General features: G+C 34.4%; 1 protein-coding gene across 1 annotated transcript; it reads right to left on the bottom strand.

The window, feature by feature from the left end:
- Positions 1–17,139: 17,139 nt before the first annotated feature.
- Positions 17,140–22,958, bottom strand: LOC149542178 (ABSCISIC ACID-INSENSITIVE 5-like protein 5). Its single transcript, XM_089797199.1, has 4 exons — positions 20,448–22,958; positions 18,988–19,059; positions 18,840–18,869; positions 17,140–18,145 (listed from the first exon to the last, which is right to left on the bottom strand). Exons 1-4 carry the CDS (start codon positions 21,693–21,695, stop codon positions 18,062–18,064), a joined length of 1,434 nt encoding a protein of 477 aa, XP_089653325.1. The 5' UTR covers positions 21,696–22,958; the 3' UTR covers positions 17,140–18,061.
- Between the last annotated feature and the right edge of the window lie 2,243 nt (positions 22,959–25,201).

Genomic DNA, 25,201 nt, shown 5'->3' with positions numbered 1-25,201 from the left:
GGAAGGAAGTTCAAAGGGAAAGAAAGGAAAGGTAAAAATTTCTCAATGCTTCCTACCTTTCTTTAGAAAATTAATAATTTATTTTAGATACACAATGTTTTGTAAGTATTTTGATTATGTCTTCTTTACCTTTCATAATGTTTTATGGTAATTAGATATAAAGAACTTTCATGATTATTTTAGATAATGATGAAGTTGGTATTGGGTCTATGCTTTGTGCGTGTTATGCATCTTTGAGTAGATGGAAAAACTAAGGGGTCTCTGCTTTGTGCATGTTATGCATCTTTGAGTAGATGGAACAACTAAGTATTCTCTATATTTCATATCTGAAGGACATGTTTATTGTATCTTCAACATAAGTCTATCTTCTACACTGTAAGAGTCATAAGCTTAATAAACTTTTGTTTGATAGTTTTGAAGAGAGATAGGTCAAAATAGTTTGTCAGTTTCTATTACATTCTTAATTGTAGGAAAGGAAATTGACGTGTTCAAGAGGGTAATCTTTGATTGTTCAAAAGAAAATTGTAATCTCATACCACCAAGGTAAAAAAATCAGAGCCCTTAAAATTGTAATTGTAATCTTTGATTTTTCAATGAGGATAAACCCTTCAATGGTTGCCTCAAGTTTTTGGATCAACCCCATCACACTTGTCTAGCTTCTTTGTAAACAGCTGCATGTTCTCATTAGACTCCTTCAATTTGAAATGCAATTCCATGAGATGGCTAAAGGTGGAAGTAGTGGGCATGATTTGTGTATCATGGATGTCCATAACCTAGAAACAAAATAATCACAAAATATTCTGGAAACATTTTTGCATCACTTGAGGAAAATTATATTTAGTGAAATACAACTAGCTGTAGAAAAACTAGGTCAATTCACTTTGGCTGGTGTTTTCCATGCATATGTGCTAACCTCCATGATTTGAAACAAGGCAAGGAATTCCCACATGATAAAAATTGGATGGGAGTTGGATTCTTTTTCTAGAAGTTCCCTAATTGACTTGTATGCCAAGAACACAAGTATAGAAGATTCTTTGAATTTTTTTCATGAAATGTCAAACTGAAATGAAGTCTCTTGAATTACACTGATTATCAAGTTTCTGCAACTCGGGTATAGTAAATTGGCATTGAAGTTGTTTGGTAAAATGTAGGAGAACATAATGAAGCCAAGCCAAGAAAACTGCACAGTGAAGCAAGACAATACTGAGCAACATTGAGAGATGGCAGAAGGTATGCTGCTACAACTTGATCTGGTGTGAATTGATTACACTATGACTAAAGTTAATTATGAACTGAAGTATCCTGACTATTCCAAGTTGCTGGTCTAGAATAAGTCACCAACCTTGTCTGAATATTTTGCAGGGAGTTGCACGCAATGATGGTGAGTCCAAGCCACAATTCTCCACCAGAGGTTCAAGAGATGGATTTGTTCATAAACTTGCAGATTATTTTAGAACATTTTTCATGTGTGCAAATTTTTAGTTTGGAATTACAAGATTTAAATGAGGGATTTGTTTATATTTATGTTTCCATTGGGGATATTTGTTATTCTCTCAAAATATTTAGGCTCTACTTTAATGTGTATGAAGAAAACTGCTGGCTGAATTTCTTATTTTATGATACCTTGACTCCCATTTTTTCTGAAATAGTTCTTTATTGTAGATCAAGTTGTATTGTATAAAAAGAGTTGGCAAATTTCCTTTTGTATAAATAAGTTTTCCTAGATAGCCATGAAAAATGACTGTAATAATCATTTTGCCTATTTTATTTTGCATAGGTGTTGTTTACAATACAATGTAGTTCTAATTTTTTCAGTATATTGTTATACATGCTTTACACTTGGCTATAAATGCCAGTCACCACAAGCTATTGGGAACTCAAGAACATAATGGAGGATTTTAAAAATTCAAGTATTATGTTTGATGGAGTGCAAACTGGTTGAAATGATTTTGGATGTTGCTGAGCATTTATTCATTTTTTGTCTATTGTTGCCTTTGTTCACTAATCAATCTATATGCCTATTGGCAGTAACCTGAAGTGTTAAAGACTACCTTTGTCTTTTTATGAAGAATTTAGCAACTACCTGGTTTACAAGTACAAGTGTCATTTCTTTAACTTCTCATGATCTTAGTCTTTATTTGATCATTCTTTGTTAAATTTACAATTTTTGGAGTGCCAATTAAGATTTTTGTACAGAGACATAATTCTTCAAGGCATATTCCTCAATTATTGATAAAATGTGGTGATTACATTGCACAATCAGGTAAGTCTCTCTCAGTTCCTTAGACTTCATATTTAATCCATTTCATAAATTGTTTTCCAAAAGGCTAAAATGTGTAGAGGTCTGATTCAAGTAGAAATCACCAGGACTAAATGTAGAGTACATATTCAGGATTGAAGGAGATATAAATCTTGTTCAAGGTTTGATTTCTTTGTATAATGAAGCTAAATGCTCTAAATCCCCTTATTTTTTAGTTGACATGAGATATATTCATAAAGACATTCACATATATGCATATACATACATATGTATATGTACATGCATATACATGTACATATACATATATATTTACATACATACATATTTAAAAACCTCATAAAAACTTTGCAACAAAGAAACTACTAATATTATAATTTATGATTTAGTGATGTGTCCAGTGTTAGTACTAAATGAAAATGACAATAAACATTTAATAATCTTCATATTGCTCTTCATTGAGAGCATTCAAGTCAATGTTTATTTGGGGGGTAGTGCCCTTTGTGGGGTTCTGGGGATTGAGGAGCAAAGCCCCCACCACCAAGCCCAAATTAAGGCCTTTGAAACCCCATAAACCTTTGTGGCGCACACCATTTTGACCATATTTTTTAATCACTGAAGTTGAAACTAGGTATTTTGCACCTTTTTGTTTTTAAAACTATTTCAAAAAGTTAATCTTTTTTTTTCCCTTCTTGGGCTCACCTTGTGGTGCCTGGGCAGACCGTAGGCAACCCTATGCTGTATTTTCCTTGGACTTGGGCTTGATTTAGAACTATACAAATATTGAGGGGTTGTGTGCTAAATACTACAACATAGCAAAAAAAACTTTTGGACGGTGGATATTTCATTGAAAGGACAGGCCAAGCTGAAGGAACTTGCTATTCACCTACTCTTATAGTTTGCAAGTTCCTCTATTGTAGAGAGGCATTGGTCCAAGGCATTATCCACTCATTTAAGAGAAGCAAGGTTACCTCTAGATGAGGAAGGAAGCTAGTTCATAGTGCCTTTAGACTTCAAGATTGGCAAGTTTTATGTATTGACAGATCCCAACTGTCTGTTGGGATGTTGAACCTTGATCCTAAATATGTTTGAAACTTTGACCAGATTGATGAGGAGGTGCAATAAAGGTTGATTGGTCTTCCATTAGACAAATTATAGTCATAGAATGACTTAGATTTAGAAAGTTATTTCAATATTGATAGCCTAGTTGAGATATACCTGCACTATATTTTTTCTATGCCACTCTCTATCAAAATGAGTTTTACGTTTGAAGGATGAAGTGAAAATTAAAAAAATTGTGTCTTAAATTTGTATACGTATGAAGCTCAATCATATATTTATTACTGCTATATTGCTCAATGCTGTCATACTCAGATTTTTTTATTGCTTTAACTGTTTTGATCATCTGTACTGCTATAACTACTTGATTTTGATTTCATGTATTGTTGAACTTGTAGAAATATTAGTGTCCCTCTATATGTTATTAAAAAAAAAAATTTCTATGTATAAATACATATTTCATTTTTACATGCTATCCCTCCACTGGCCCTTGAAAATTAACATGGACTATCATCCCTGAAATGTGTCCCCTGTAGTTGCTTCACCTATACCCAAAATTATTTCTATTTGATTTGGCCTAGCCCTTAAAAGCACATCTCTTGGCCTCAAATGTATATAAAGGTTTCATGTTGAAATTCATTTTAACACCTAACACAATTTGATAAAGAAAAAAGCAGAGCATGTCAATAGTAGCAGCCATGACATTTTATATTAGATGTTAATTTTGGAGAAGACATCAACAATCATTGAAGGTTGACTAGGAAAAACACTAAAACTCAAGTAGATTTAAAGTATTAAACTCAATTTTTTAAGGAAAATTAGATCTAGAGAGTGTGAAATTGCAATTTCTTATCACATCTCCCAGAAGTAACAGATTCAAGCTTGGCAATTATTTTCTAAGTATTCCTTCAAGAACTGAACGTATGACTCCCTTGTCATCACATTTCACAAAGACAATAGTCATGGCTGGAAAAAATGTTACCCTTAACAACCACAAGGAAAAGTATTACAAAAATGGCTCATTCCCAAAATGAGTATCAAAATACATAACCACACCTCCAACTGAAATTTACCCAATTTATAAAAAAGAAAACCTCAAGACTGGCATAGCATATATATATTTCTCTAAAATCTTCTGTCTTAAGAAATGGCATCCAACATGTAATCCTTAGTCGCAATACAAGAGAAATGAATAATTTATGGAAGCATTTCAAAAACAAATTTCTCCAATAAAAAGAACGCCTAGCACACACCATACTTTTTTGAAAAGTGATCTAATGATATGCTTGCCAAATGGAAGTGAATATGCTCACAATGCTAATGAAATATCAGACTCCTCTTCTATAAAATGTTACACATAAGCAGTTACCACACACTAAATAGATGGTCAAATATGACCATGCAACTTTGATCTCCAAGATGGTGAAGTATTACACAACATACAAGTAGTGTTACCTTGAGTTTCTAGGAGGGGACGACATGGGACTAGGCTATAGATTTTTGGGACAACAATTTTCTTGCCAAGTTTGGGGATGGCAAAGGGGGAAATTTGAAAACATTCATTGCATTCATATGAGAATATGGATTAAGCATGCCATTCAAACATCATAGAACTTTAACATACAAGTTTATAACATTTCATTGTTTCAATACTCAATATACATTCATAGTTTAGAATTCATTGTCAATATCATATAGTACATGATTAAAAAAATAAGTTCACCCAAAGGCTAAAGTGCTGCCATATAGTTTCATGTTCATTATAAAAATAAGAAAACATAAAAACAAAGCACATTGTTGCTCCTATTCCACTTTAGCTAATAATACATCAAAATCATAGTCATCTAAATTATTTTCATTATCATGCTCCACTACAAGTGCATCCTCATCTAATGAAACTCCAACCAATCACGATGGTGTGTCCTCATCAACTAGGGCCACATTTTTAGGATAACTTATTCTTATACCCCAGGTACCTAGCTACTAAATGCATGGCTAGAAAGGCAGAATACAAAGCTCCCCCTCATCTCTCTCTTGCATTATTTCAAGAGCTGTTGAAGCCACCTGTAGACACCAATAGATACTTTCTTCTACTATTATCAGTTTTTGAAGACACCCGTAGACACTTTCTTTGCCTAGCCTGCACCTAAGGCATGGATTGGAGTTGTGGGCAACCCTTGTTTTTTTTTTACTCTTCTATATATATCCCTCTGAAGTGTCATGACTAAGTCCATGTAGCTTTATCATATTTCATGTTTGTTATTATTTTATTTTGAATCATATGTTATCTTTTTTACATTAATTACATTTATGATTATATTTGTAATATTAAAATATTGACTTGGGATAAGATTACAATCATAATTTTATATCTTATTTTAGTTCTATTCATCATCTTAAAATAGATGATTGAAAATATGTTATATGTTACTTCTTAATCATATTTGTAATAATAAATTATATTATGTAATATTATTAACAATATTGTCTTTCTTTATTATAATAATTTGAATAATAATATTTCAAAGTGTATTATTATTTATTTGATTAACATGATTATTATTATGATTATGATTATATATATATATATATATATATATATATATATATATATATATATATATATATATATATATATATATATATATATATATATATATATATATATGTTTAACTTTGTATTTAAGCTCTATTGTCATTCAAATCTAGCTATAAAAATGGGACATTACATTATGGTCAAGGATATGAAGTTTATGGTTATGATCAACCATCTCGGGATCTATTAATGTATGGTTTTGGGGCTTATCCTATAATTGGGGTTATCAAGGGCTGAAGCATAGCCATTGCCTACCAGACTTTACTAGTCCATTATTTCCTTTTGTTATAGGTTTTTTTAAGCATTTTATCATAAACATATTATTTAGTTCATTGTTACATTTATGAATTGGCACCACTTTCCCTATTACTAGGAATAACTTAATTATAGATCATTGATAAAAACTATTGTTTCATGTGCCTTATTTTTATCAAATTCCTATATTTATGTTGTTTGTAGACTAAGGTTCAATAAATGTCAACATTAGGTGTAATGAACACTTTTAGGACCCACCTAAGCATAAGGAATTAGAGGAAATATTTGATCATTTGGCACCTCCATATGTTAAAAAGTGAGTATTTCAATTGATTTTGTTTCGTAGTTTTTAATAGATGTAATTTTTTAATGAGGTTTGATGTTTTTATTTAATTCAAAGGTCTATTTGCTTGACATAAATTGCATAATGATTTGTATCTTTATCTGAGAAGTTAGCACAAGAAACAAAACTCGTGTGAGGCCAAAGTGCTCCAAATTATATTTTATAAGTCTATCACTACAAGATTTTAGAGAAGTGTGATTGACATGAAATATAATTTTAAAATATTTGAACAGAAGAATTTAAAATTGTTGAATTGTCATTGATAAAGATTTAGGTTGTTGTTTTTCATAATAATTAAAATTTGTGTTCTTTGAGAAGAGTGTATCATGTTATAGTGACCATGATCATGGTAGATCTAATGTTGGGAAGACAACTTTGTCAATTTTTTGTATCATTCTTTAAAGGGTACTAGGTCAATGGAAGAGCACCTTCTTTATAAGTAGAAGGATGGTGGTTCAATTCCATCGTGCCCTAATATGACTAAATTAATGATTAAATAAACTATCAAATATATTACCAAATATACTACCAAATCAACTACCAAATCAACTACCATATATACTACCCAAAAAATACTGAATATACTACCAAATTAACTACCAAGTCAACTACCAAATATACTACCCAAAAAACTACCAAATAAACTACCAAATATATTACCAAATAAACTACTAAAATTACCAAATAAACTACCAAGTAACAATAATAAATGACGAAATGAATGACTTAATCAATGATTAAAATAGTTTGGTCATAAATTTGGTTGGGAGATAAATGTCCGGCAATAAACTACCATTGGTCACGTGATTAAAATTAGTCATATATCTACAATTATTAGTAGTTTATTTAGTAATATATTGTTGTTTTTGTACTAGTGAAAGGATTTAAATGTATATGACTATAAGGTCAACCTTGATTAAAAGATTTCAATCTGATACAATGGTTAGAAAGTAATAGCGGGTTGATATAACAAATACAACTCACTTTGTAAATACAGATCACAATTCGGTTCATATGTTGATCCACTGACTAGCCTCCATTGTCATATGTCTCTGATATGCTTGGCAGCCCTTCAAACAATCACTCTCCACCTCTTCAAAACTCTTCTTAGCTTTTTGCTCAACTTTTCCAATCGATAACATCAACCACTGATCCAACCATACTAGGTTAACCCATGTACCTCCTTAAATAGGTAATTCTACTATTTTTCTGCTTAAACATCACCGTAGATTTTAGGGGTTTAATCATATTCAACACGTACAATAAATTTTTCCACCTTCTCGTTCATCTCCTTTTCTAGAAACTTCTCTTTTTAAATTAATTCATTAATCACTTACCTAACCCTTTCCTTGCGTTAAATAATCCAACTCATCGATTCTTATCTTCAACATGCTTTACATATTCCAACAAATCAACTGTGTCAGTTGAAAATCATGATTTCCTCATAATCTGTCAAATGTTGTCCCTTGGTCATAACTATATTCTGACACTTGGTCATTACTAGATTATTCAATTGCTACTAACTTTTATTTTTGGCACATTTATTGACACTAAGTCAATATTGATGCTCAATCGACACTATATTTGCTTGGCTTATACTTCATACCATTTGGGTCCCCCACAAATTGACAAATTGGATTTTCGTTGATGCAATTGTATCATTATCATTTATGTTCTTATCTTGGAGACTTCTATTTAATTGATGTATATATGTATCTTGTACCTTATATCCTGAGATCCTACGGGACGATGCATTGCTTATTGATGTACTTGTATTTATTAGTACATACACTGCATCATGTGTAGTGGATGTTGTTATTTGGATGTGCTTCATTATATTAGTTATACTTATGAGATTATGTATATATTATTCATTTATGATTATGGACATTGTACTTAAGATTAAAACTAATTAATAAAACTTTCTAAAATGTGACTCAATGTGAAGGAACCTTTGAAGAATGGAAATTGTGTTTGTAATTGCTTATGTATATTTGATGTGTATGTGTATATTGCTTCCGCATTGTTAAGTTATGTTGTATAAAAAAATTAATTTAAAAATGTTCAATAAACTTTGTAGCATATTAGGTCAATTTCTCTTGGGTTCTTGAGCAGGGTGTTGAAATAAAGACTTCAAACTTCTTCTTTATAGGGAGGCAAAATTAAGAATACTATTGTCCTATGCCATCCTTGTATAGCATAATCGAGTAACCATTGATCTTCTTTATTATTCTCAATATTTTATCGATTTGTACCTTGAGATACTTCACAAAATTGTATCATGAGAAACTTCACAATATTAAGATATTCAATTATCTTGTATATTGTAATTTATTTATTATTTACTTTAATATTATTGTTTTATTTATCTTGTAATTGTGTTGTAGTTACAATCTATATATTTATTCATTTTATGGTTACATTATCACAATAATTGAATATTGAATTTGATGCCTTATGAATATTCTTTATATTTTAATTATTTTAATTTTATAATTAGTAATTTAAATATTATTTCTAAAAATTGGCAATCATCATTAGGGTTCCCTATGACAAACATGACAATCTTTCTCTTTAAAAAATGCTTGTCCTCAAGCAATTATACACTTATCCTTATATCTTACTAACCTTGGGACAAGTTTTCTTCTAGAAAAACAATTATTTGATGATTTCATAATGGTACTAAAATCAACAATCACATTATAGCAAGAGTTTAAATTAAGATAATTTGGTTCATTTTCATTTTTAGTTATTCCACACATCAGTTTAAAATATGAAATACATGTGGATATATTTGAAGAAATGAAGTATATGCATATGCATGGAGACAATAAGCAACATAATTCATTGCATTGTTAGATTTCTTCTTATTGATTTACAAAAATTCATCATTTTTTCTATTTTATTTTATTATTTCTATTTTATTTTCTATTACCTTACCAGATGGGAAATTCATGGTCTAATACCACTCTAATGTGTTGGTTATTAGGGTTTGGGACAAGTTTGGCATAAGTAATAACAAATGTCACAATTTAAATAATAATAAGTCTAACTATACTATTATACCCTCTATCCTAACCCAAACTCAAATATGTCTCCAAATCATGATTGCTAACTCTCCTAAAGACCTCCAGGTCCAGAATCATATAATACCAATGCTGGTAGCATTCTTGATTACTTCTTCATCTTCTATGAAATGCTCCCTCTAAGGCCCTTCTTGAAAGAGATATCCTTTGTTTAGGACCCCTATCATATATGCATATGTTAACATCAAGGAAATATTTAAGCCTTAAAGAATATACCATCCTAACTCATGTCGATAAGATGGAGGCTAACTTCACATACAGACATTAAGGAGGTGATGCCATATTAAGCTCGCTCTCTTTCCTCGAAAGGTACTCTTTTTATCTAAAATCATTAGCCATAATAATTAAGTCGTGTATTATCCATTTAGAAATCCACCTTTATATATATATATATATATATAGGGTCATGCACACAAACCCCACATGCATAGAAAATTGTTCTTGTTTTTTGTCAAAAAATATAACATAGTTGTTTCTATGCACTCCACAAAACATATACTTACATTTATTCACTTCAAAACCCTTTCGTAGGATGATAAGTAGGAGTGAGATATAGAAGTTGTATATATTTTTTTAATTTTCTGACGAGTAATTTTTTTTGTATGAATTTTCGTAGTGACTCCATCCTAAAATTTTAGTACCCCTTCGTGTGTTGGGCATAACTTGAATCAAAATAGTGTAAAATCAATACAATTTTTAAAAAGGTGTACATAATCAAGTGTAGAAAAATAATATGTAATTTATTTTCTATTTGATTAAGTAGATCAAGAGTTATTAAAAAATGGTAGACGTATGTGTGAGAGGGACTGTCAAGACATTGATAAAGAAAAATTAACTTCACAATGCTAGGGTTGTCCAAAAATTAAAAAATTAAATGGTTAGAAAAGTAAGAAAATGTGTGAGATTATTATGGTAATTTTAGAGATACCCACTTCACCATTTGTAAACCCAATGAAGTCAAAGCCAAGATTTGATCTTAGAAGATGAAAACACATCTAAAGAAATGAAAATGGAGGGAAAACATCAGCCCAAGCCTTTTGGTCATTAAACAAGCCTATTACCAAGCCTAAAAGAGATCACACTTTTATTTTAACAAAACTCGATCATGTTATGTATAGTAAAACTAAATAGTCATACTAGGCATAACATGATCATGTTATGAGTAAGCAAAAATGTGATCGCATTATGGCTTATTATTGAGTCAAGCCCCATTTTGAAATTTGATGAAAAATATACATAATGTGATCACGTTATGTGTAATTTTGAATTTTTTCTCATGGTGTACACCATCTTGGTGCACACACCCATATATATATATATATATATATATATATATATATATATAAAATAAATTCATAAACATAATTCATGAATATACTCTACAAAAATACCTTCCTTACCTTCCTCTTTGCTTGGTATATCCCATAATGAATTCCACTTTACATATTAACTCAACTTTATAGTTTTTAATTGACTCTTGACATATTTTCCTTCTTTTGAATTAATCACTTGATGATGTATATGCAATTTTTAAGCTTTTTCTTCCTTTTAATTCTTTGTCATTTGATGCCTATATTATTTGTTGTCCATGAAAATCTTTATGTTTATTATCCCAATGATAAGCCATGTGGGAGTTTAATGTTTGTTATTAAATTTTTCTCCTCTCTATTCTTTGATGGAGCAAATATAATGTTCATTGGACATTCAAATAACAATTATATTTACAAATGGCAATGGATGTTCTAATATTTGTTTCCTCCCTCTATTTAATCTGTCGTGTGTAAATTCTTCCCTAATACTCTTTCCCCACCCCTTTCGCAATGTCATATATCCCTTGAATGCCCCAACCATCTTCCTTATTGATCAACATGTCCCATATCAATGGGGTTTTCTAATACATGGAGATTGACTTCCTAGTCGTTATTAATAACCATTAATATCATTTTTACCAAATATTATATTAATATTGTTTATTAAAATTGGATGTTTGTTTATTTTTTATTAATATATTTTTATTAATATTTGAATGATTGTTTATTTGTTATTAATAGTATTCAAGTAATAACATTAATGTTGAGCACCATTCATTTTATAAAATATATTGGTTGCTAACATTGATATTGGATATGCTCATTTATGGGCTTGGTAGGGCTAATCCTATTCAAAAAGGGTAAAGGTTTACTAGACACCACCAGAGGAAGGATGGGCTAAATCGAACTTTGATGGGGCGACTAGGGGAAACCCATGGGTCTTGGGGTGTGGTTGTGTAACAAGAGATTACAAGGGCAATACTCACCTTCATGGCAAAAAGTTTGCATGATGGTATAAATAATGTGGTTGAATGTTATGCAGAAAAAGAGGCTCTTGTCTTAGGAGCTAAACTGGGTATTAGAAGAGTCCATTTAGAAGGGGACTTGGAGATAATTATAAATGACATAAAGAAAGAGAAGACGGAGGCTTGGCACCTCAATAAATATATTCAGCAAATCAAAGGATTGCTAATGGAATGTGAAGACTTCAAGGTTTCTCATACATTCTGAGAAGTGAATAAGGTGGCAGACATGTTGCAGGCTAACATTAGCTTTGATGTAGCAATTGGAACTCAAAATAAATTTTTTGAGGACCTTAGACATTTTTTATTAGATTTAAGAGAATTTTTTTTCCTTGGCCAACTCTACAAATAAAAACCTTTACATATTGGCCGATTTCTTGGGGAAGGCATCATGACTCCTACCACCGATGGCTTTTAACATTTTACGGCATGTAGAGATCCCAATCCTTTGTGTGTGTCAACTTGTGTAATCATTTCTTGGCACTTCGATATTTGCTTGTTTTGATGCAGGAGTATCTTGGTCGTCGTGTTATCCCTCTGAATCTGTTGGTGTCGACTGGAGTTCTTAGTGCATTTAAAGTATGTAACATGTGATCATGATTTGGATCGATCTAAGAGTTTGTGTGGACCTATTTGTGGTCTTGGTTATCTCCTCTATCTACATTTAATCTTAGTTGTAAACTTGGGGCTTGTCCTAAGTGTTTTGTGAGGTTATCGCATGTTAACTATAGGTTAACACGAGGGTTAACAAGTTTTGTATTTAATGTTTGTTGTGAGCCGACTTGTGGCTTTAATATGCATTTAATGCAAGGGGTTTATTTAATTTGTAATTGCTAGGCCAACTTGTGGCTTAGTTGGGTATAAGTATGGGGTCTTGTGGAGTCTTCTAGTCATTCATGATGGAGTGATTCATTCAAAGGAGGAGTGAGTGTGGCGAGTAGCTGAAGAGTGAGTTCTTCTTGAGTCTATGGATAGAGCGTTGAATGTGAGGCAGTTTATAGCAGGATTGTGATGAAGTTGTGAGTGTGTGGGCAGAGCACCGAATGTGAGGCAGTTTACACTTGGATCTTGGATAAAGTTGGAGCAGAGCTAGGGCTACAGTTGGAAAACAAGGAGATTGTTTAGTGGGCTTGCGAGCACAAGTTGAGATTCCTTGTTGATTTCTTCTAGATTGTTGTCGTGTTACAGATTTGGGCTAGTTGGGATAGTGTTTAGGTTGGATCTTGAGGGATCTTGTAGAATTGTTATTATAATTGCTTTGTATTTGGTTGTAACTGGGAAGGCCTTACATCCCGGCACATTGCATGTAACAGTTTTATCTATGAATAGATTATTGTGACTTGGTATCATATCTTGCATTGTTATTGTGTTTCCGTTGTGTGGTTATTTGCTAGGGGCTAGGACCTCTTTGGGGATTCTTCTTCCCCTACACTGTGTCATGTTTCCAAAGAGTTCCAAGCAAGTTAAATTTAGGCAGAAGACAAGCCAAATTCAAATTTTTTCAAAGGCGACAGAAATGGAGGCAAAAATTGCTTTGGGCTCTAAAAATCAAACCCAGACTTATGAGGGCAAGATTACTACTCGATGCCTTAAGAACATATTTTTTTTTAATGATCATGATTTCTTAGAGGGAGTTCAACATATGTTTGGGTCGGAGTACCTGGATGCATATTGGAAGCGGTGATCGATCCTGGACGTGATGTCTCTGTTTTTGGCATTGGCACTAACGATGGGTGAAACAAAGGAGGAGGTTCATCGCATAATCATAGCTTGTGTGGATATGCAGTGGCTTTTAGGGTTGGAAGATATAATTGAACGAGTTGTCTTGGTCATGGGCATAAAGATGGGAGAGGAGCCTTGGAGACTGATTGGTGGTGTGGAATCGTCTATTCAACCACGGGTAGTGTGGTCATCTGCAAATCCACAAGGAGTGCATCTCCCAAAGGTAGAGCAGGGCTAGAGAAAGATTGTGAATTTTCTACTTGGGTGAATTTGGGTGTCCTCTAAGAGCATGAGAGGCTTCATAAAGGCTACACCGAGAAAGAGAAAGCTCACTCCAAGGCAACCATTGCACCATCAACTCGTGAAGAAGAATCAACAATAGGGGGAGCTTCCTCGGCAAAGGGTGTATGGGTGGATGCCTCGCTGCTTGAAGAGGAGGGGGTGGCAGTAGCAAGCAACATCAGGTAAGGCAGGGGATTTTTGTGTTGGACGGTCACTCTATGCCAACTTTCACATGCAAGGAGGCAGCGTGCTAGTTTAAGGAGTAGCTACAAGATGATGGTGGAGACAACAACGTTAACATGCGGGCATCTGTTTGTTTTGTTTTGTCTCTGGTGTTTTGTATTTGGTTTGGGTGGTCTATGCTTTTGGCAGGGCGTTAATACTCTACAGTTTTTTGTAATTGTTAAACGTATGGCCTTAGGACAAGTAAATATATGGTAGCAAGGTATATGACCATACCTCAAATTTTAATCTCTCTCTTTAATATCAATATAATACCAATAATGTTACCTATCAAAAGAAAACATTGATATTGGATATATTGTTATAATGTTGTATTCATATTGAATAACAAGAATATATTATTCTAATGTTGCATTGATATTGAATAACAATAATATATTGTTCTAATGTCCTAATATTATTGTTAGTTTAAACAAGGCTCATATCAGATGAGTTTGATCAATGCATAGGTTACCTAAGATGAAGATCTAAAATGAAGCTAAGGATTAACTTTCTAAGATGCAAGTATGATAGTACAAGTGTGTGATAAAAAAGAGTGGATACATCTAATCATAAGTCTTAAAGTGGAAAAAGTCTAGGTTCACACCTAGTGCTAGCAATGGGGGAGATTGTTGATGGTTGATATGTTGTATTGATGATAGGCTTTGTTATTGATGTCAACATATGTTTTCTAGTATTTAGAAGAGTAAAGACAAACTCATATTATGCATGTTGCAAACTTTTGATCAATATAGTACATATAATGTTTAGCAATCCTAAGTATGCAACCATGGTTCTAAGTTCTAGACTGAGTGTAGATCTCATGTCTAAGGCCACAACTCTTTGTGTTGTATTGAGTGAGTTTAAATTGTTGTAGTGAAGACTGGTTGTAGGTCAGTGGACAGGGAAGCATGCTAGAGGCAGTTGCAATATTTTGGTTCGAGATGGACTCAATGATTGTGAGCATAGATGATGTTATAAGACTTTGTTGTGCACATATGTTGGACTTGTAGATCATTTGGCTCATGCTGGAATGGGCACTAGCATGTAGTGTGTGCTATATTAACCTAGCAACCATGGGGATGTAGCGTGTTGACCTTTATTGGCAAGCATTAATTATGGATGATAGCATGTGGATTAGTCTATTTAATGGTTGAATAATTGTTTAAGAAAGCATCTATACCTTACTGTGGTTCTATTATTTATTTGTGCATTGGGAGAGTCCTAACAGGCTAATTTAATTGCTTGTTTATAATTGGTATATAAAGTTATTTCCTTCATTTATAAAATATGGGATGTGTGGAATGATTGATATGTATGGGAGCCTTGATGTTGGAATATTAGAGTAGAGCTAAAATATTGTCACATGCTTTGAGAAGAGATATGAGTGTAATCTAATCATTCCTAGTGGATTTCGAAGGAACTAGACAGACACGTATGTTGTTGTTAAGTAAGTTCATACTTATTGGATTTATAGATCCCAAAGGTGGCTTTAACCTTCATCCCTGAGATAGTGAGTCTTATTGGAGGTTGATTCAACCTTCATCTTTTCGGAAGTGTGCTTAGGCAACAAGCCTTTTCTTCTCATCAATGCTTAATAGAGGTTCAAGTCTTTAACAAGGATCATTCCTTTAACATGGACAATTGTACTAAATGCATTGTGTCAAATCCTAACAGACTTAATTCCTTTAATAGAAATATTTATGTTTTAGTGCAAGATCTAGTGGGTATCATCCCCACTGAGGTTTTCCTGAGGTTTTCCCCTTAATTTGGTTTTTTAGGCAATGCTCCTTTTCTTCTCATCAACTCTTAACAAGGGTTTAGGTCATTAACAAGGATTGGTCCTTTAACATGGATAATTGTACTAAATGCATTGTATCGAATCCTAACATGCTCACTTTCTACTAGAAATATTTATATATTAGTATAGGGTTTCCCTTAACTATGGTTTTCCTTGAAAACAAAAAATATTGTATTATAGTGTTAGCTTCCTTTATGCCAAATATTAAATATTAAATTTTATTCTTTTAGAAACTAAATTATAAATGAATATTATTAAACCTTTTTCCTTATGCTTTTTTCATAATTTTCATTTTTTTTCAAATTAAGAATCTAAATTTATTGATAACACTGTTTTACTCTAAATTTGCACCTAAAAATTTGCCAAAGAGACTTCTTGAAATCTAAAATAAATTTAAACAAAACATATTGAAAATATTTGATAGAAATAAAAGTAATAATGGGTTTATCTCATCATTTGTTCTTTAAATAATGACAATGTTATTGTGAACACCAAGATTCAAACCCTTGACTTGTGTCCTATTAAAAAAAATTAAAAAAATAGATAAATTCATATATTTTAATTTTATAATAAATATTAGAAGCCCAATAATCAAAATCTAATCCCTTCTAAAATAGCCACTCCATTACACCGGCGATTCTCTTATTAATTTTATCAGTTATTAGATAGTTTGCAATTAGTTTGTATCTTATCATGGTAATGACTCTAACGAAATGTTCCTCAAGGTCAAATGCCATGGTAAAAATAGTTCATGGAGATCCTGCCAACGCATTCATGAACCAAGATCTCTCTGCTACTAATTGATTTAATGCTTGAATTTCATGATCTCTCTGCTACTAATTGTTTTAATGCTTGAATTCAATTATTCCTTTCTTACAATACTATTTTAATCAATGCCAAGAAAGCTGTTCTTCAGGGAAATCCTAAAATATGGTGATGGTCCCCTCAACTTTTTGTCTCTTCTCACAGAATGTTCCCATTTGGCAATCCTTCAAAATCTCCACTTGCTTAATTTGGGGGATGCATTCATTGAATCCTCACAAGAACAAAATGAGTCACGTCGTATTCTTTTTTTAACTGATTGCAACAAGTCAAAAGGGCTTTTGAGAAGCATATCCAAACCAGACTTTCTTAAACCATAAGGCAAAAAAATCACCTTACAAACTGCTAGCTGACAAAATGGCTATCTGAAAGAAATATATTCTGTATTGGTTTAACAGATGTGGAACACCTGTTTCTTTAAAAAAGTTACAAAAGTTCTTTGGATCTTTTCCTCAAACAAACAAAAGAAGAGTAAACTGAGAGATACTCTGGTAGGACTTTATTCCTTGTTTTTTCCCAGCCTTTCTGCATGATGAAGTTCATGTGGGCATGCTGTGGTGGTTGTACTAATTAAAGTGAAAAGACCGTAAAGTGACTCCAATCAGTTCAAAAAATCACTCCCAACAGCATAACATTTCAAAGTTTTCGATTGGAAACCATGATTAAAATAGCTTGCAAAATTTTGGTATCAGGTTAGGTAAACTTAATCCTCGTTTCAGGATCACACTCCATGATACATTGAAATGTCATTTGAAGCCCTTCTCTGTGTTACATGCTCCAAATAGAATACAAGTACCAAACACAGGGTTGAAGCCTATAACTTGGGCAAAAACTTTTGAAAGACAATATTTAAACATTTGATGATATGGGAGAAGGAGCCGAGTGAAATATAGACTTGAGTTCTGAACTAGTGCTTTGCACTTCCCTTTTTCCTTTTTGCATTGAAGCAATATGCAAAATGCTGGAAGTGCTCAGGAACATGTCTTGATATGGGTATGATGGTTAATTGTCCAAATTGATCTCCAGAGTGAACTTGGGTAGAAAAATTGTCAGCTTCATATTCACCATGACATCCTTTTTCAGTTGCAATCATCAATACTAGAAGGCATTGCTGAATAATGTACAGAAGAAGAAATAGTTTTGATCACCATTTCAGCCCTTGTACAAAGGTAATCCATACCATAATGATACAATTTCAGATTCTCTCGCAAATGTGACTTTCAATGCCCTAGAGAAAGGTTATCTGCCTCCTCATGCTTCATTTCTTATTTTCTTGGTGCCTTCCTACCACATTCCTGACTGCGTCCTTCTCAATGTTTCCGTTTGAGACGATGTTCGCCTACTCAAGGAAGCCATCATCTCTGTAATCTGAAAAATACAGAAACATTAAAATTCCATGATAATGACCAGCAAGAAAAAAAATGAACCCCTGAAATCAAAAATTGTTGGAGACCAACAGCAATTATGAAAACAATCAAAACATTTAGATTGCACCATAAAAAGATCCTCAAGGAAACTTTTATGCCTCTAAACAAGCAGATTAAGTCATAATTTTTGTAATACACGCATGTTATACAGACCTTCCGTTTCTGCTAGCTAGTGTCACAAAGTCTAAACGAAAAAAGGCAATAGGTGTAGAAAAAATTCAGAGTTCACTTGATGTTTATTAACATTTAGAACAGGGCAGAAAGAATCGTCATTGGTTTGTGGGTATAACATAATTCCCCACAAAGAAAAACTCTATTTTGTGCAAAATAAGGGGGAATCCAAACACCTTACAAGCTAGAAGCTAAATGCATCCATCAATCAATGAAGACAAATACTTTACGAGCTGTTTTCTTGTAAATTGTTTTCAAATTGAAAAACATGAGAAAACTTTTAAGGAAAAACAATCTGAATTTACACGGTCATCGATATAAACATAGCAAATTGAATGAAGACAACTATGTACCCAGAAAAGCTATAAACTAGATAGAATGTATTCTAAGAGTTTTGCATTATTCTATGAAAATATAACTGCAACACAATATGATCAAGGACGAGCAATGGTAGCATTGTGTACCTGTCTTTTACATTTCTCAGACATTTCCTCCTGTTATCATTGAAAACAGAGAGCAATCATTGATCAGAAGGTCCCATTAAATCTTCTCTTACAAAAACATTGTTTGGTTTCCTACATTAGTCGATCCTAAGTTTTCCTGGAGAAATACCTGTTTTTTCCGTAATTCCCTGTTTTCTTCTTTGAGTTGTGTTACTTCAGCTTCCAGCTCCACAGTATATGCCTGTAAGGATGCAAAACATATAAGAATTATGAATCAATAGCTTTTAGTTCAGGATGCAAGTGAAAGAGATGCATTAAAATAATATGAGTTCGAAATTCTAATGGATTACACTTATATTAGAATTAACTCTCAAACTGAATAAGTTTCCAGGGCAAAGGGTTTGCTGGATCATACTGTCGTGTAAGAGTATAAGGTTCAGAAAGACGAGAGAGATAATATGCAGGCACATGCCATGTAACAGATTTTCTCAAGCCAGATGCAGCAGTTCACATTGGATCATTTCACCGAAATCCTCAATGGACGGAATCAGAATTGCCACTAATTAGGACCAGCAATATGCGTAAGGATCTCAAAACAGATTTATGCACAAGGATAATAGAATCGCTAGAACGAAGGATACTTTTTCAAATCCAAGCAACAAACAATAAGAATATGAGGAGAGGACTTTATTTTAATAGATCACCATATCATTCATCTTTCTTGCATCTGCACAATTCTAGTTCATATCATTGAAACAACGTTTACTCAAAATTCTTGTATCTAGTGATTGTCCTTAGTTTGTTTGCTACTGTCCACTCTCCTGAATGCCGAGCAGGATAGTAGTTGCTTGGCTTACAAAGCATAATTTATTCACTAAAGACCAGGGCAAAATTGAAGTGACACATCATGACTTTGACAAGGACAAATGCAATATACCAGCGCGTAAGAGCAAAATGCCAAACATAAAAGATTGTTCATTTTTTGGTAGTTTGTTCTGAGTGGGCAAGAAGACAAATTGATTAAAAGGTGGATTGACATTTTATTTGCTTAATTTTTTGATGGAGGATTCATAGTCCAGACTTGCAAGGCAACCCAGCAGAAGCATGAAGCTTGCGAGCTACCAACCAGCAAAGGCAACTAGGGAAACATTTTAGCAACTCTATACTAGTGCACTCATACATGAAACCTCTTCAGCTAAGAGCCAAGGGTCCGGCCTCATCCATTATAATATCAGAGCCTTGCACTCAGCAAGACTTGAGCCCTGGTGGACTCATTAAGAACCATTCAATTTTTTACCAGTAGATCAAGGCCCATTGACCATTTGCTTAATTTGCTGTCTTGTAATTTGGAGAAACTGGACAACTGTTTACAAAACCTTGAAGTGACCAGAAATGTATATTTTTGTTGAATCTCCAATAAAATTACATGTATAATTGAACACTGTACAGATTTACCGCATTCATCTTCGAAGGTTGTCTAAAATCATAATCCTCCGTTACAGACAAGATTGGATGCAACTATCTAGCTATTTGGGAGGCAAATTGCGTAGTTGAGACCATATAAACAGCATTAACGAGATCTCTAAAAGGTATAGGAACATTCAATACAAAATTCATTTAAGAAGTCACCTGTTTTCGAGCTCTAGACCTTGCAGCTGACTCTCTATTCTTGATCATCCGTCTCTGCCGTCTTTCAATTACTTTCTCGACGGGTCCGCCTCTTTTCCTACCTCTAAGACCCGATTCCATTCCGTACATGGGGGATACTGTTGAGTTATCCCCGTGACTCGTACCGACACCATCAGAAGAAAGTTGGTTGGCAGGAGAGCCTCCTCCAATGCCAAGTGTAGAAGCTCCTAACCCTAACCCTCCTACCCCTAAGCCTCCATGAAGACCATTCCCCATTCCAGTAGGAGAAAGAGCAAGCGATCCTCCAATTACTGGTCCCATCAAAACCCCATTTCCCTGTCTCTTTACGGAAGAAGCATAAACTGCTGCGGCGGCAGCATCTGCAACCTGCTGCTGCTGCTGCTGCAAGAGTTGATGATGATGTTGTTGTTGCTGTTGTTGAGCAATGGCGGTTCTGTATTGATTGTTGAGCCAATCTGTTTGTTGCTGGTGGGAGGATTTCAAGGCTTCCATATTCATTGCATCCATTGCAGCTTGATTTGATAAAGCATTGCTTGTTGGGGAAAGGTTAAGTGTACCACCAGCCATTACACCCTTATTACCCCTCAAGTCCCCATTAACTGTTCCGCCTCTATCAGGAAACCCCAAAGCAAGGGAATTGCTAATACCACCCAAGCTCTCCTCGTTTCTATCCATTGGATGTCCACCAAACCCACCAAATTCCTCGTTGTCAAATCTTCCTCCATACAGTTCAGTATCCTCTCTTACTACTCCAGCTTTGACTAGGAAATCTTCCAGTGTCATTTCCTGAAATGTGGCCTGTCTCTGCGTAGTTTCACATCCGTTTCCATTAACATCTCCATTAGTAGTATTCTCTTTATATATGTCCCTCCATACTTCATCAACAGTTTTCCTACTAAGTGTCCTAGGAAGCGTCAATGAACCCTGCCTCTGTAGGCTAGCCTCCCTTCCAAGGTTCCCTCCTACGATTCCCTCTGGTGCACCCATGGCTGCTGCCATTGCCTGGCTCTCCTCTGCAGTCCATATGTTCTTGAGAAACTCGTCCATATTCATGGATCCAAAATTCTTCCCTGGCTCACCCAGAGTGTTTTTGAACTCTTCCAAGGTTAAGGAATAGATAGAAGTCTGCCTTGCCAGAGAAAAACTACCCATCTTTGCTCCTCCTCCTGCAAGGAAAGAATTAACAGCGCCTCCCCCTAATGCTCTAGAAGCCCCCGGAGAACCCATTGAATTTATAGATACTCAGATCCACACAAACAAAAAGCCTAGTACCCCCAAAGAACTCAAGAAAACCACACCTAAAAGATGTTCAGTGTTGGTCTACAATGTAGAGTTCAGCATCAACCCTAATAAACAAACAAAACCCCACCTGCAAGCCCTTCGGGCTTACTCTACAATGTTCAATTCATAAAAACTCCGATCTCAACAAAAGCTACGAGGCATCTCCTTCAAAACCCAACAAAACCACATCTAAAAGCTTCTCCACTTGCTCTTTAATGGCCGCTGAAAACCCTAAATTTGATTCATCGCGACCAATTTGTACACATGTCACAAATCTCTCCCACTAAAAGCCATTACTGAAAATTCTCCAATCCGAATGCCCAAAGGGCCGAATCAACTCCAAATTCTCACTATTACAAAAACCCATTGACACAATCCATGTAAAACTGAAAACCATATCTAAATAATCAACCTTCACAGACCAAGTCCTGCAAATCTGGCAACCGCAGCTTGCATACAATGCCCACTACCATCTACTCCCCGCCCACAAAAGAAGGACCCAATTCCCTTCAATCAGGCCATAAATAGCCCCTCAAAACACTCCATCCCCCCTCCCCTCTCAACAACAACTGCACCAGACTGCAGCAGCATCAAATCATAGCATATCAAAAATTCACCACAAAATCTAGCATTCAGACCCAGATTCCCTTCCCCCCGGTTGCATGTAAATCACGTAGCCTCCGCAATCTCCCAACAACAGTGCATGCATTCAGGTGCCAAGACATTCAATCCTTGCAACCATAAACAGAGAACACATTACATTTGCTGCTGCACACACTTGAAAATTGTCACTTTTTTGTCCACCTAGGCTTCTCAAACACACCAATCCTGCAACCATTCCTTCTTTTGTGCTGTCCCCCAACAATAGCGCACACCCGGATTGTTTATAAAAACTATCTGCCCCAAACAAAATCCTACCAAAATAAAATTAATCTGGCCCAAGTGGAATCATATCCCAACGTATTTTAATCTTACACTTGTACTTCAACTGACAACCTTGGACACCATCAAGCATCAAGCATCACGCATCAAGCATCAAGCATCAAGCATCAATAAACACTTCCAGAAGTGAAGAAATTAGGAACAAAAATCCCCCAAAACAATCCTCTCATCAGAAGAATCCTCGAAGACAATAAATCTTCCCTTCTCTCTCCATTGCAAGTTGCAGCTCAAAACGACGAATTTCATGTTCCCACATAGCTCCAATTAATAATAATTTAATCCTCCTAATTAATCCCCCATTAAATTACAAAACGCTACAGTCTTTTATTTGGCTAAGTACAAAACTCCCTCATTCGTGTCGCCCTCCGATGCGACCACGCGGCAAAATCTCACGCGATAACCGTGCCTCCACGTGTCCTCATCCTCATCGACGTCAACATCATCCTTTTAATCTTCCCTTTTTTTTTCGACCCTTCATTTTCGCTGGAGATATTTTAACATTAATTCCATTTTTGGTAAGAGATTTCATTTTTTTAATTGCGGGAGATTCTCTTGCGCCATTTTTTTAATATACTTATTTTGGGCAAATTCCTCGAAGAGAACGGACGCGTGGCACGAAGTCAACTGTGAAAAGCAGAGTGGGGTGGCTGATGTCGTCACACGTGGGCCAATCACAGCGCTCGAGTAGGCACCGATAGTGACATGCGGCCAATGGGATGAGACAACGTGTTGCGCGTGCAGGATGGTTGCGCGAACCGACAATCGGACGGCTCTCCTTGCGTTTGGACCCACACATAAAATAAACGCAAAAGGGCGTTGGTTATCGGTAAATTTATTGTAGGTTTGCTGTTAGATTGAGTTATGCACGGGAGTTTATATTGGGGTTGTTGGGGAACACAAAGACTAGGAGTGGGAGTGGGGACCAATCTTTGTTTGAAGATTATCTTGACTAGGAGTGATGATGATGATGATGATCTTCATATGGCCCTCCAATAGTGTGGGAGGGACCCTTTTAACTTTAGGAGGACCCTCGTGACCCCAAGGTCAATCCCTCCAAGGATGTGGGGTTCCATTCTATTGCTATATTATGCTTTGGATGAAGTGGTTTTGGTATACTAGTAAACTTGACGGAAGATTTGGAATTTTTATATCTTGATGATAGTTAATAGTAATGTTTTTCAACTTTGAAATTATAGTAAAATGTATGAAGTAACTAAATATACACAAAATTGATAAGGTTAAGATGTTTGCATTTATTTGATGTGGGCGAGAATTTATTTCAAATAAGGAGATGTTATCGAGAAGATTGTAAAATGTAAAAATCAATTAATATATACAAATCAATAAGGTTAAGATGTTTATATCTATTCGACATGGGCGAGAATTCAATTGAACCTTGACTCACCATTAGGGAATAATTATAAATCCTTAAAAATCGCTTTAATCCATACTTTCTATGAAATTTCAAAGAAAGTAAAAATTGTTATCTCGTCAAATCATAAAGGTATTGCTTAGCATGATGGAGGAAGAGGTATGTGTGACTCTTTTTCCATACTAGTTGTCATTCCTAATCTTGATACATTAGAGGTTATTTCAAGTGAGAAAGATAGGTTAATATATGTAGTTATCTTCCTTGCAACTTTAGATAGTTATTGATATTAAAAGCACCAAAAGTGGCTTTAGATGTTAATTAAAACTCTGCAAGTATACTATGAAATGAATGGCTTCGAAAAAATGTTTAAATAACCTTGGTTATAAATATACTTCTTTCAATGTGATTCAGAAAGGGGTTTTTAGTTTTTTTAAAGCCCCAATACACAAAAAGTGGTTGGTTAAAAATAAGTCTACAATATTGGTACTTGTTGGTTTAGGGACGTGTCATGGATACTCGAAGTTGTGATAGATGAAGTCCTAGCTCTAGTTTACCCTCAGTAGATTACTTGTAGGAGCATGCTTCCATTTTCATGGAACTTTCTTCGTAAATCCCTTGAACCAATGGGTTGTGTCTCCATCATTGATTCGTCACAAACAATACTCCCTTATATGGATGTGAAGGTTCTCATCTCTGTTGGCCCTAGAGTCGAAATTCTATAGACCCGCGATATTCCCTTAAACTATGAAATCTAAGATTACAAATTAATGTTCTTTGTGACCTAAATATGTGATTTCTTTATCACTAATATGGACATATATAAAAAAAATGCCCTTTATTAGGGCCTAAAACTTGTCCTCTCATTCATACATGTAAAGAAAACCACACCATAGTGATTTAGTTATTTTCCCCACACTCATAGACCCCAAATCTTTTTTATTTTTTTATTTTGATCCTAAAGATCCTATACTCCCCAATCCTAATTTGTTGGGTCCACAACAAATTATTGTCCATAGAGTGACTACCAATCTCCTCGTCACCTCTACCCTTCTTCTTCTCAATCAAATCCACGCTTCTTCTCCCCCTTCATCAATTCCCCCTCAGCCTCAATTTCCCCTCCCCTCTAAGTGCAATCCCC

Source organism: Cupressus sempervirens, chromosome 8, assembly GCF_028749045.1.
Source record: "Cupressus sempervirens isolate cs-2001-9-10 chromosome 8, ASM2874904v1, whole genome shotgun sequence".
NCBI classification, from domain to species: domain Eukaryota; kingdom Viridiplantae; phylum Streptophyta; class Pinopsida; order Cupressales; family Cupressaceae; genus Cupressus; species Cupressus sempervirens.
Note: the sequence above shows the minus strand (reverse complement) of the source record. Positions and strands in the feature narration are given on the sequence as shown.

Bases quoted from the DNA above. Each gene is read 5' to 3' on its own strand.
- LOC149542178 (XM_089797199.1), bottom strand. From the start codon at position 21,695: ATGGGTTCTCCGGGGGCTTCTAGAGCATTAGGGGGAGGCGCTGTTAAT. The intron at 19,060-20,447 runs GTGACTTCTTAA...GCATCCTTACAG, and splicing joins GGTCTAGAGCTCGAAAACAG to GCATATACTGTGGAGCTGGA. The intron at 18,870-18,987 runs GTATTTCTCCAG...CAATGATAACAG, and splicing joins GGGAATTACGGAAAAAACAG to GAGGAAATGTCTGAGAAATG.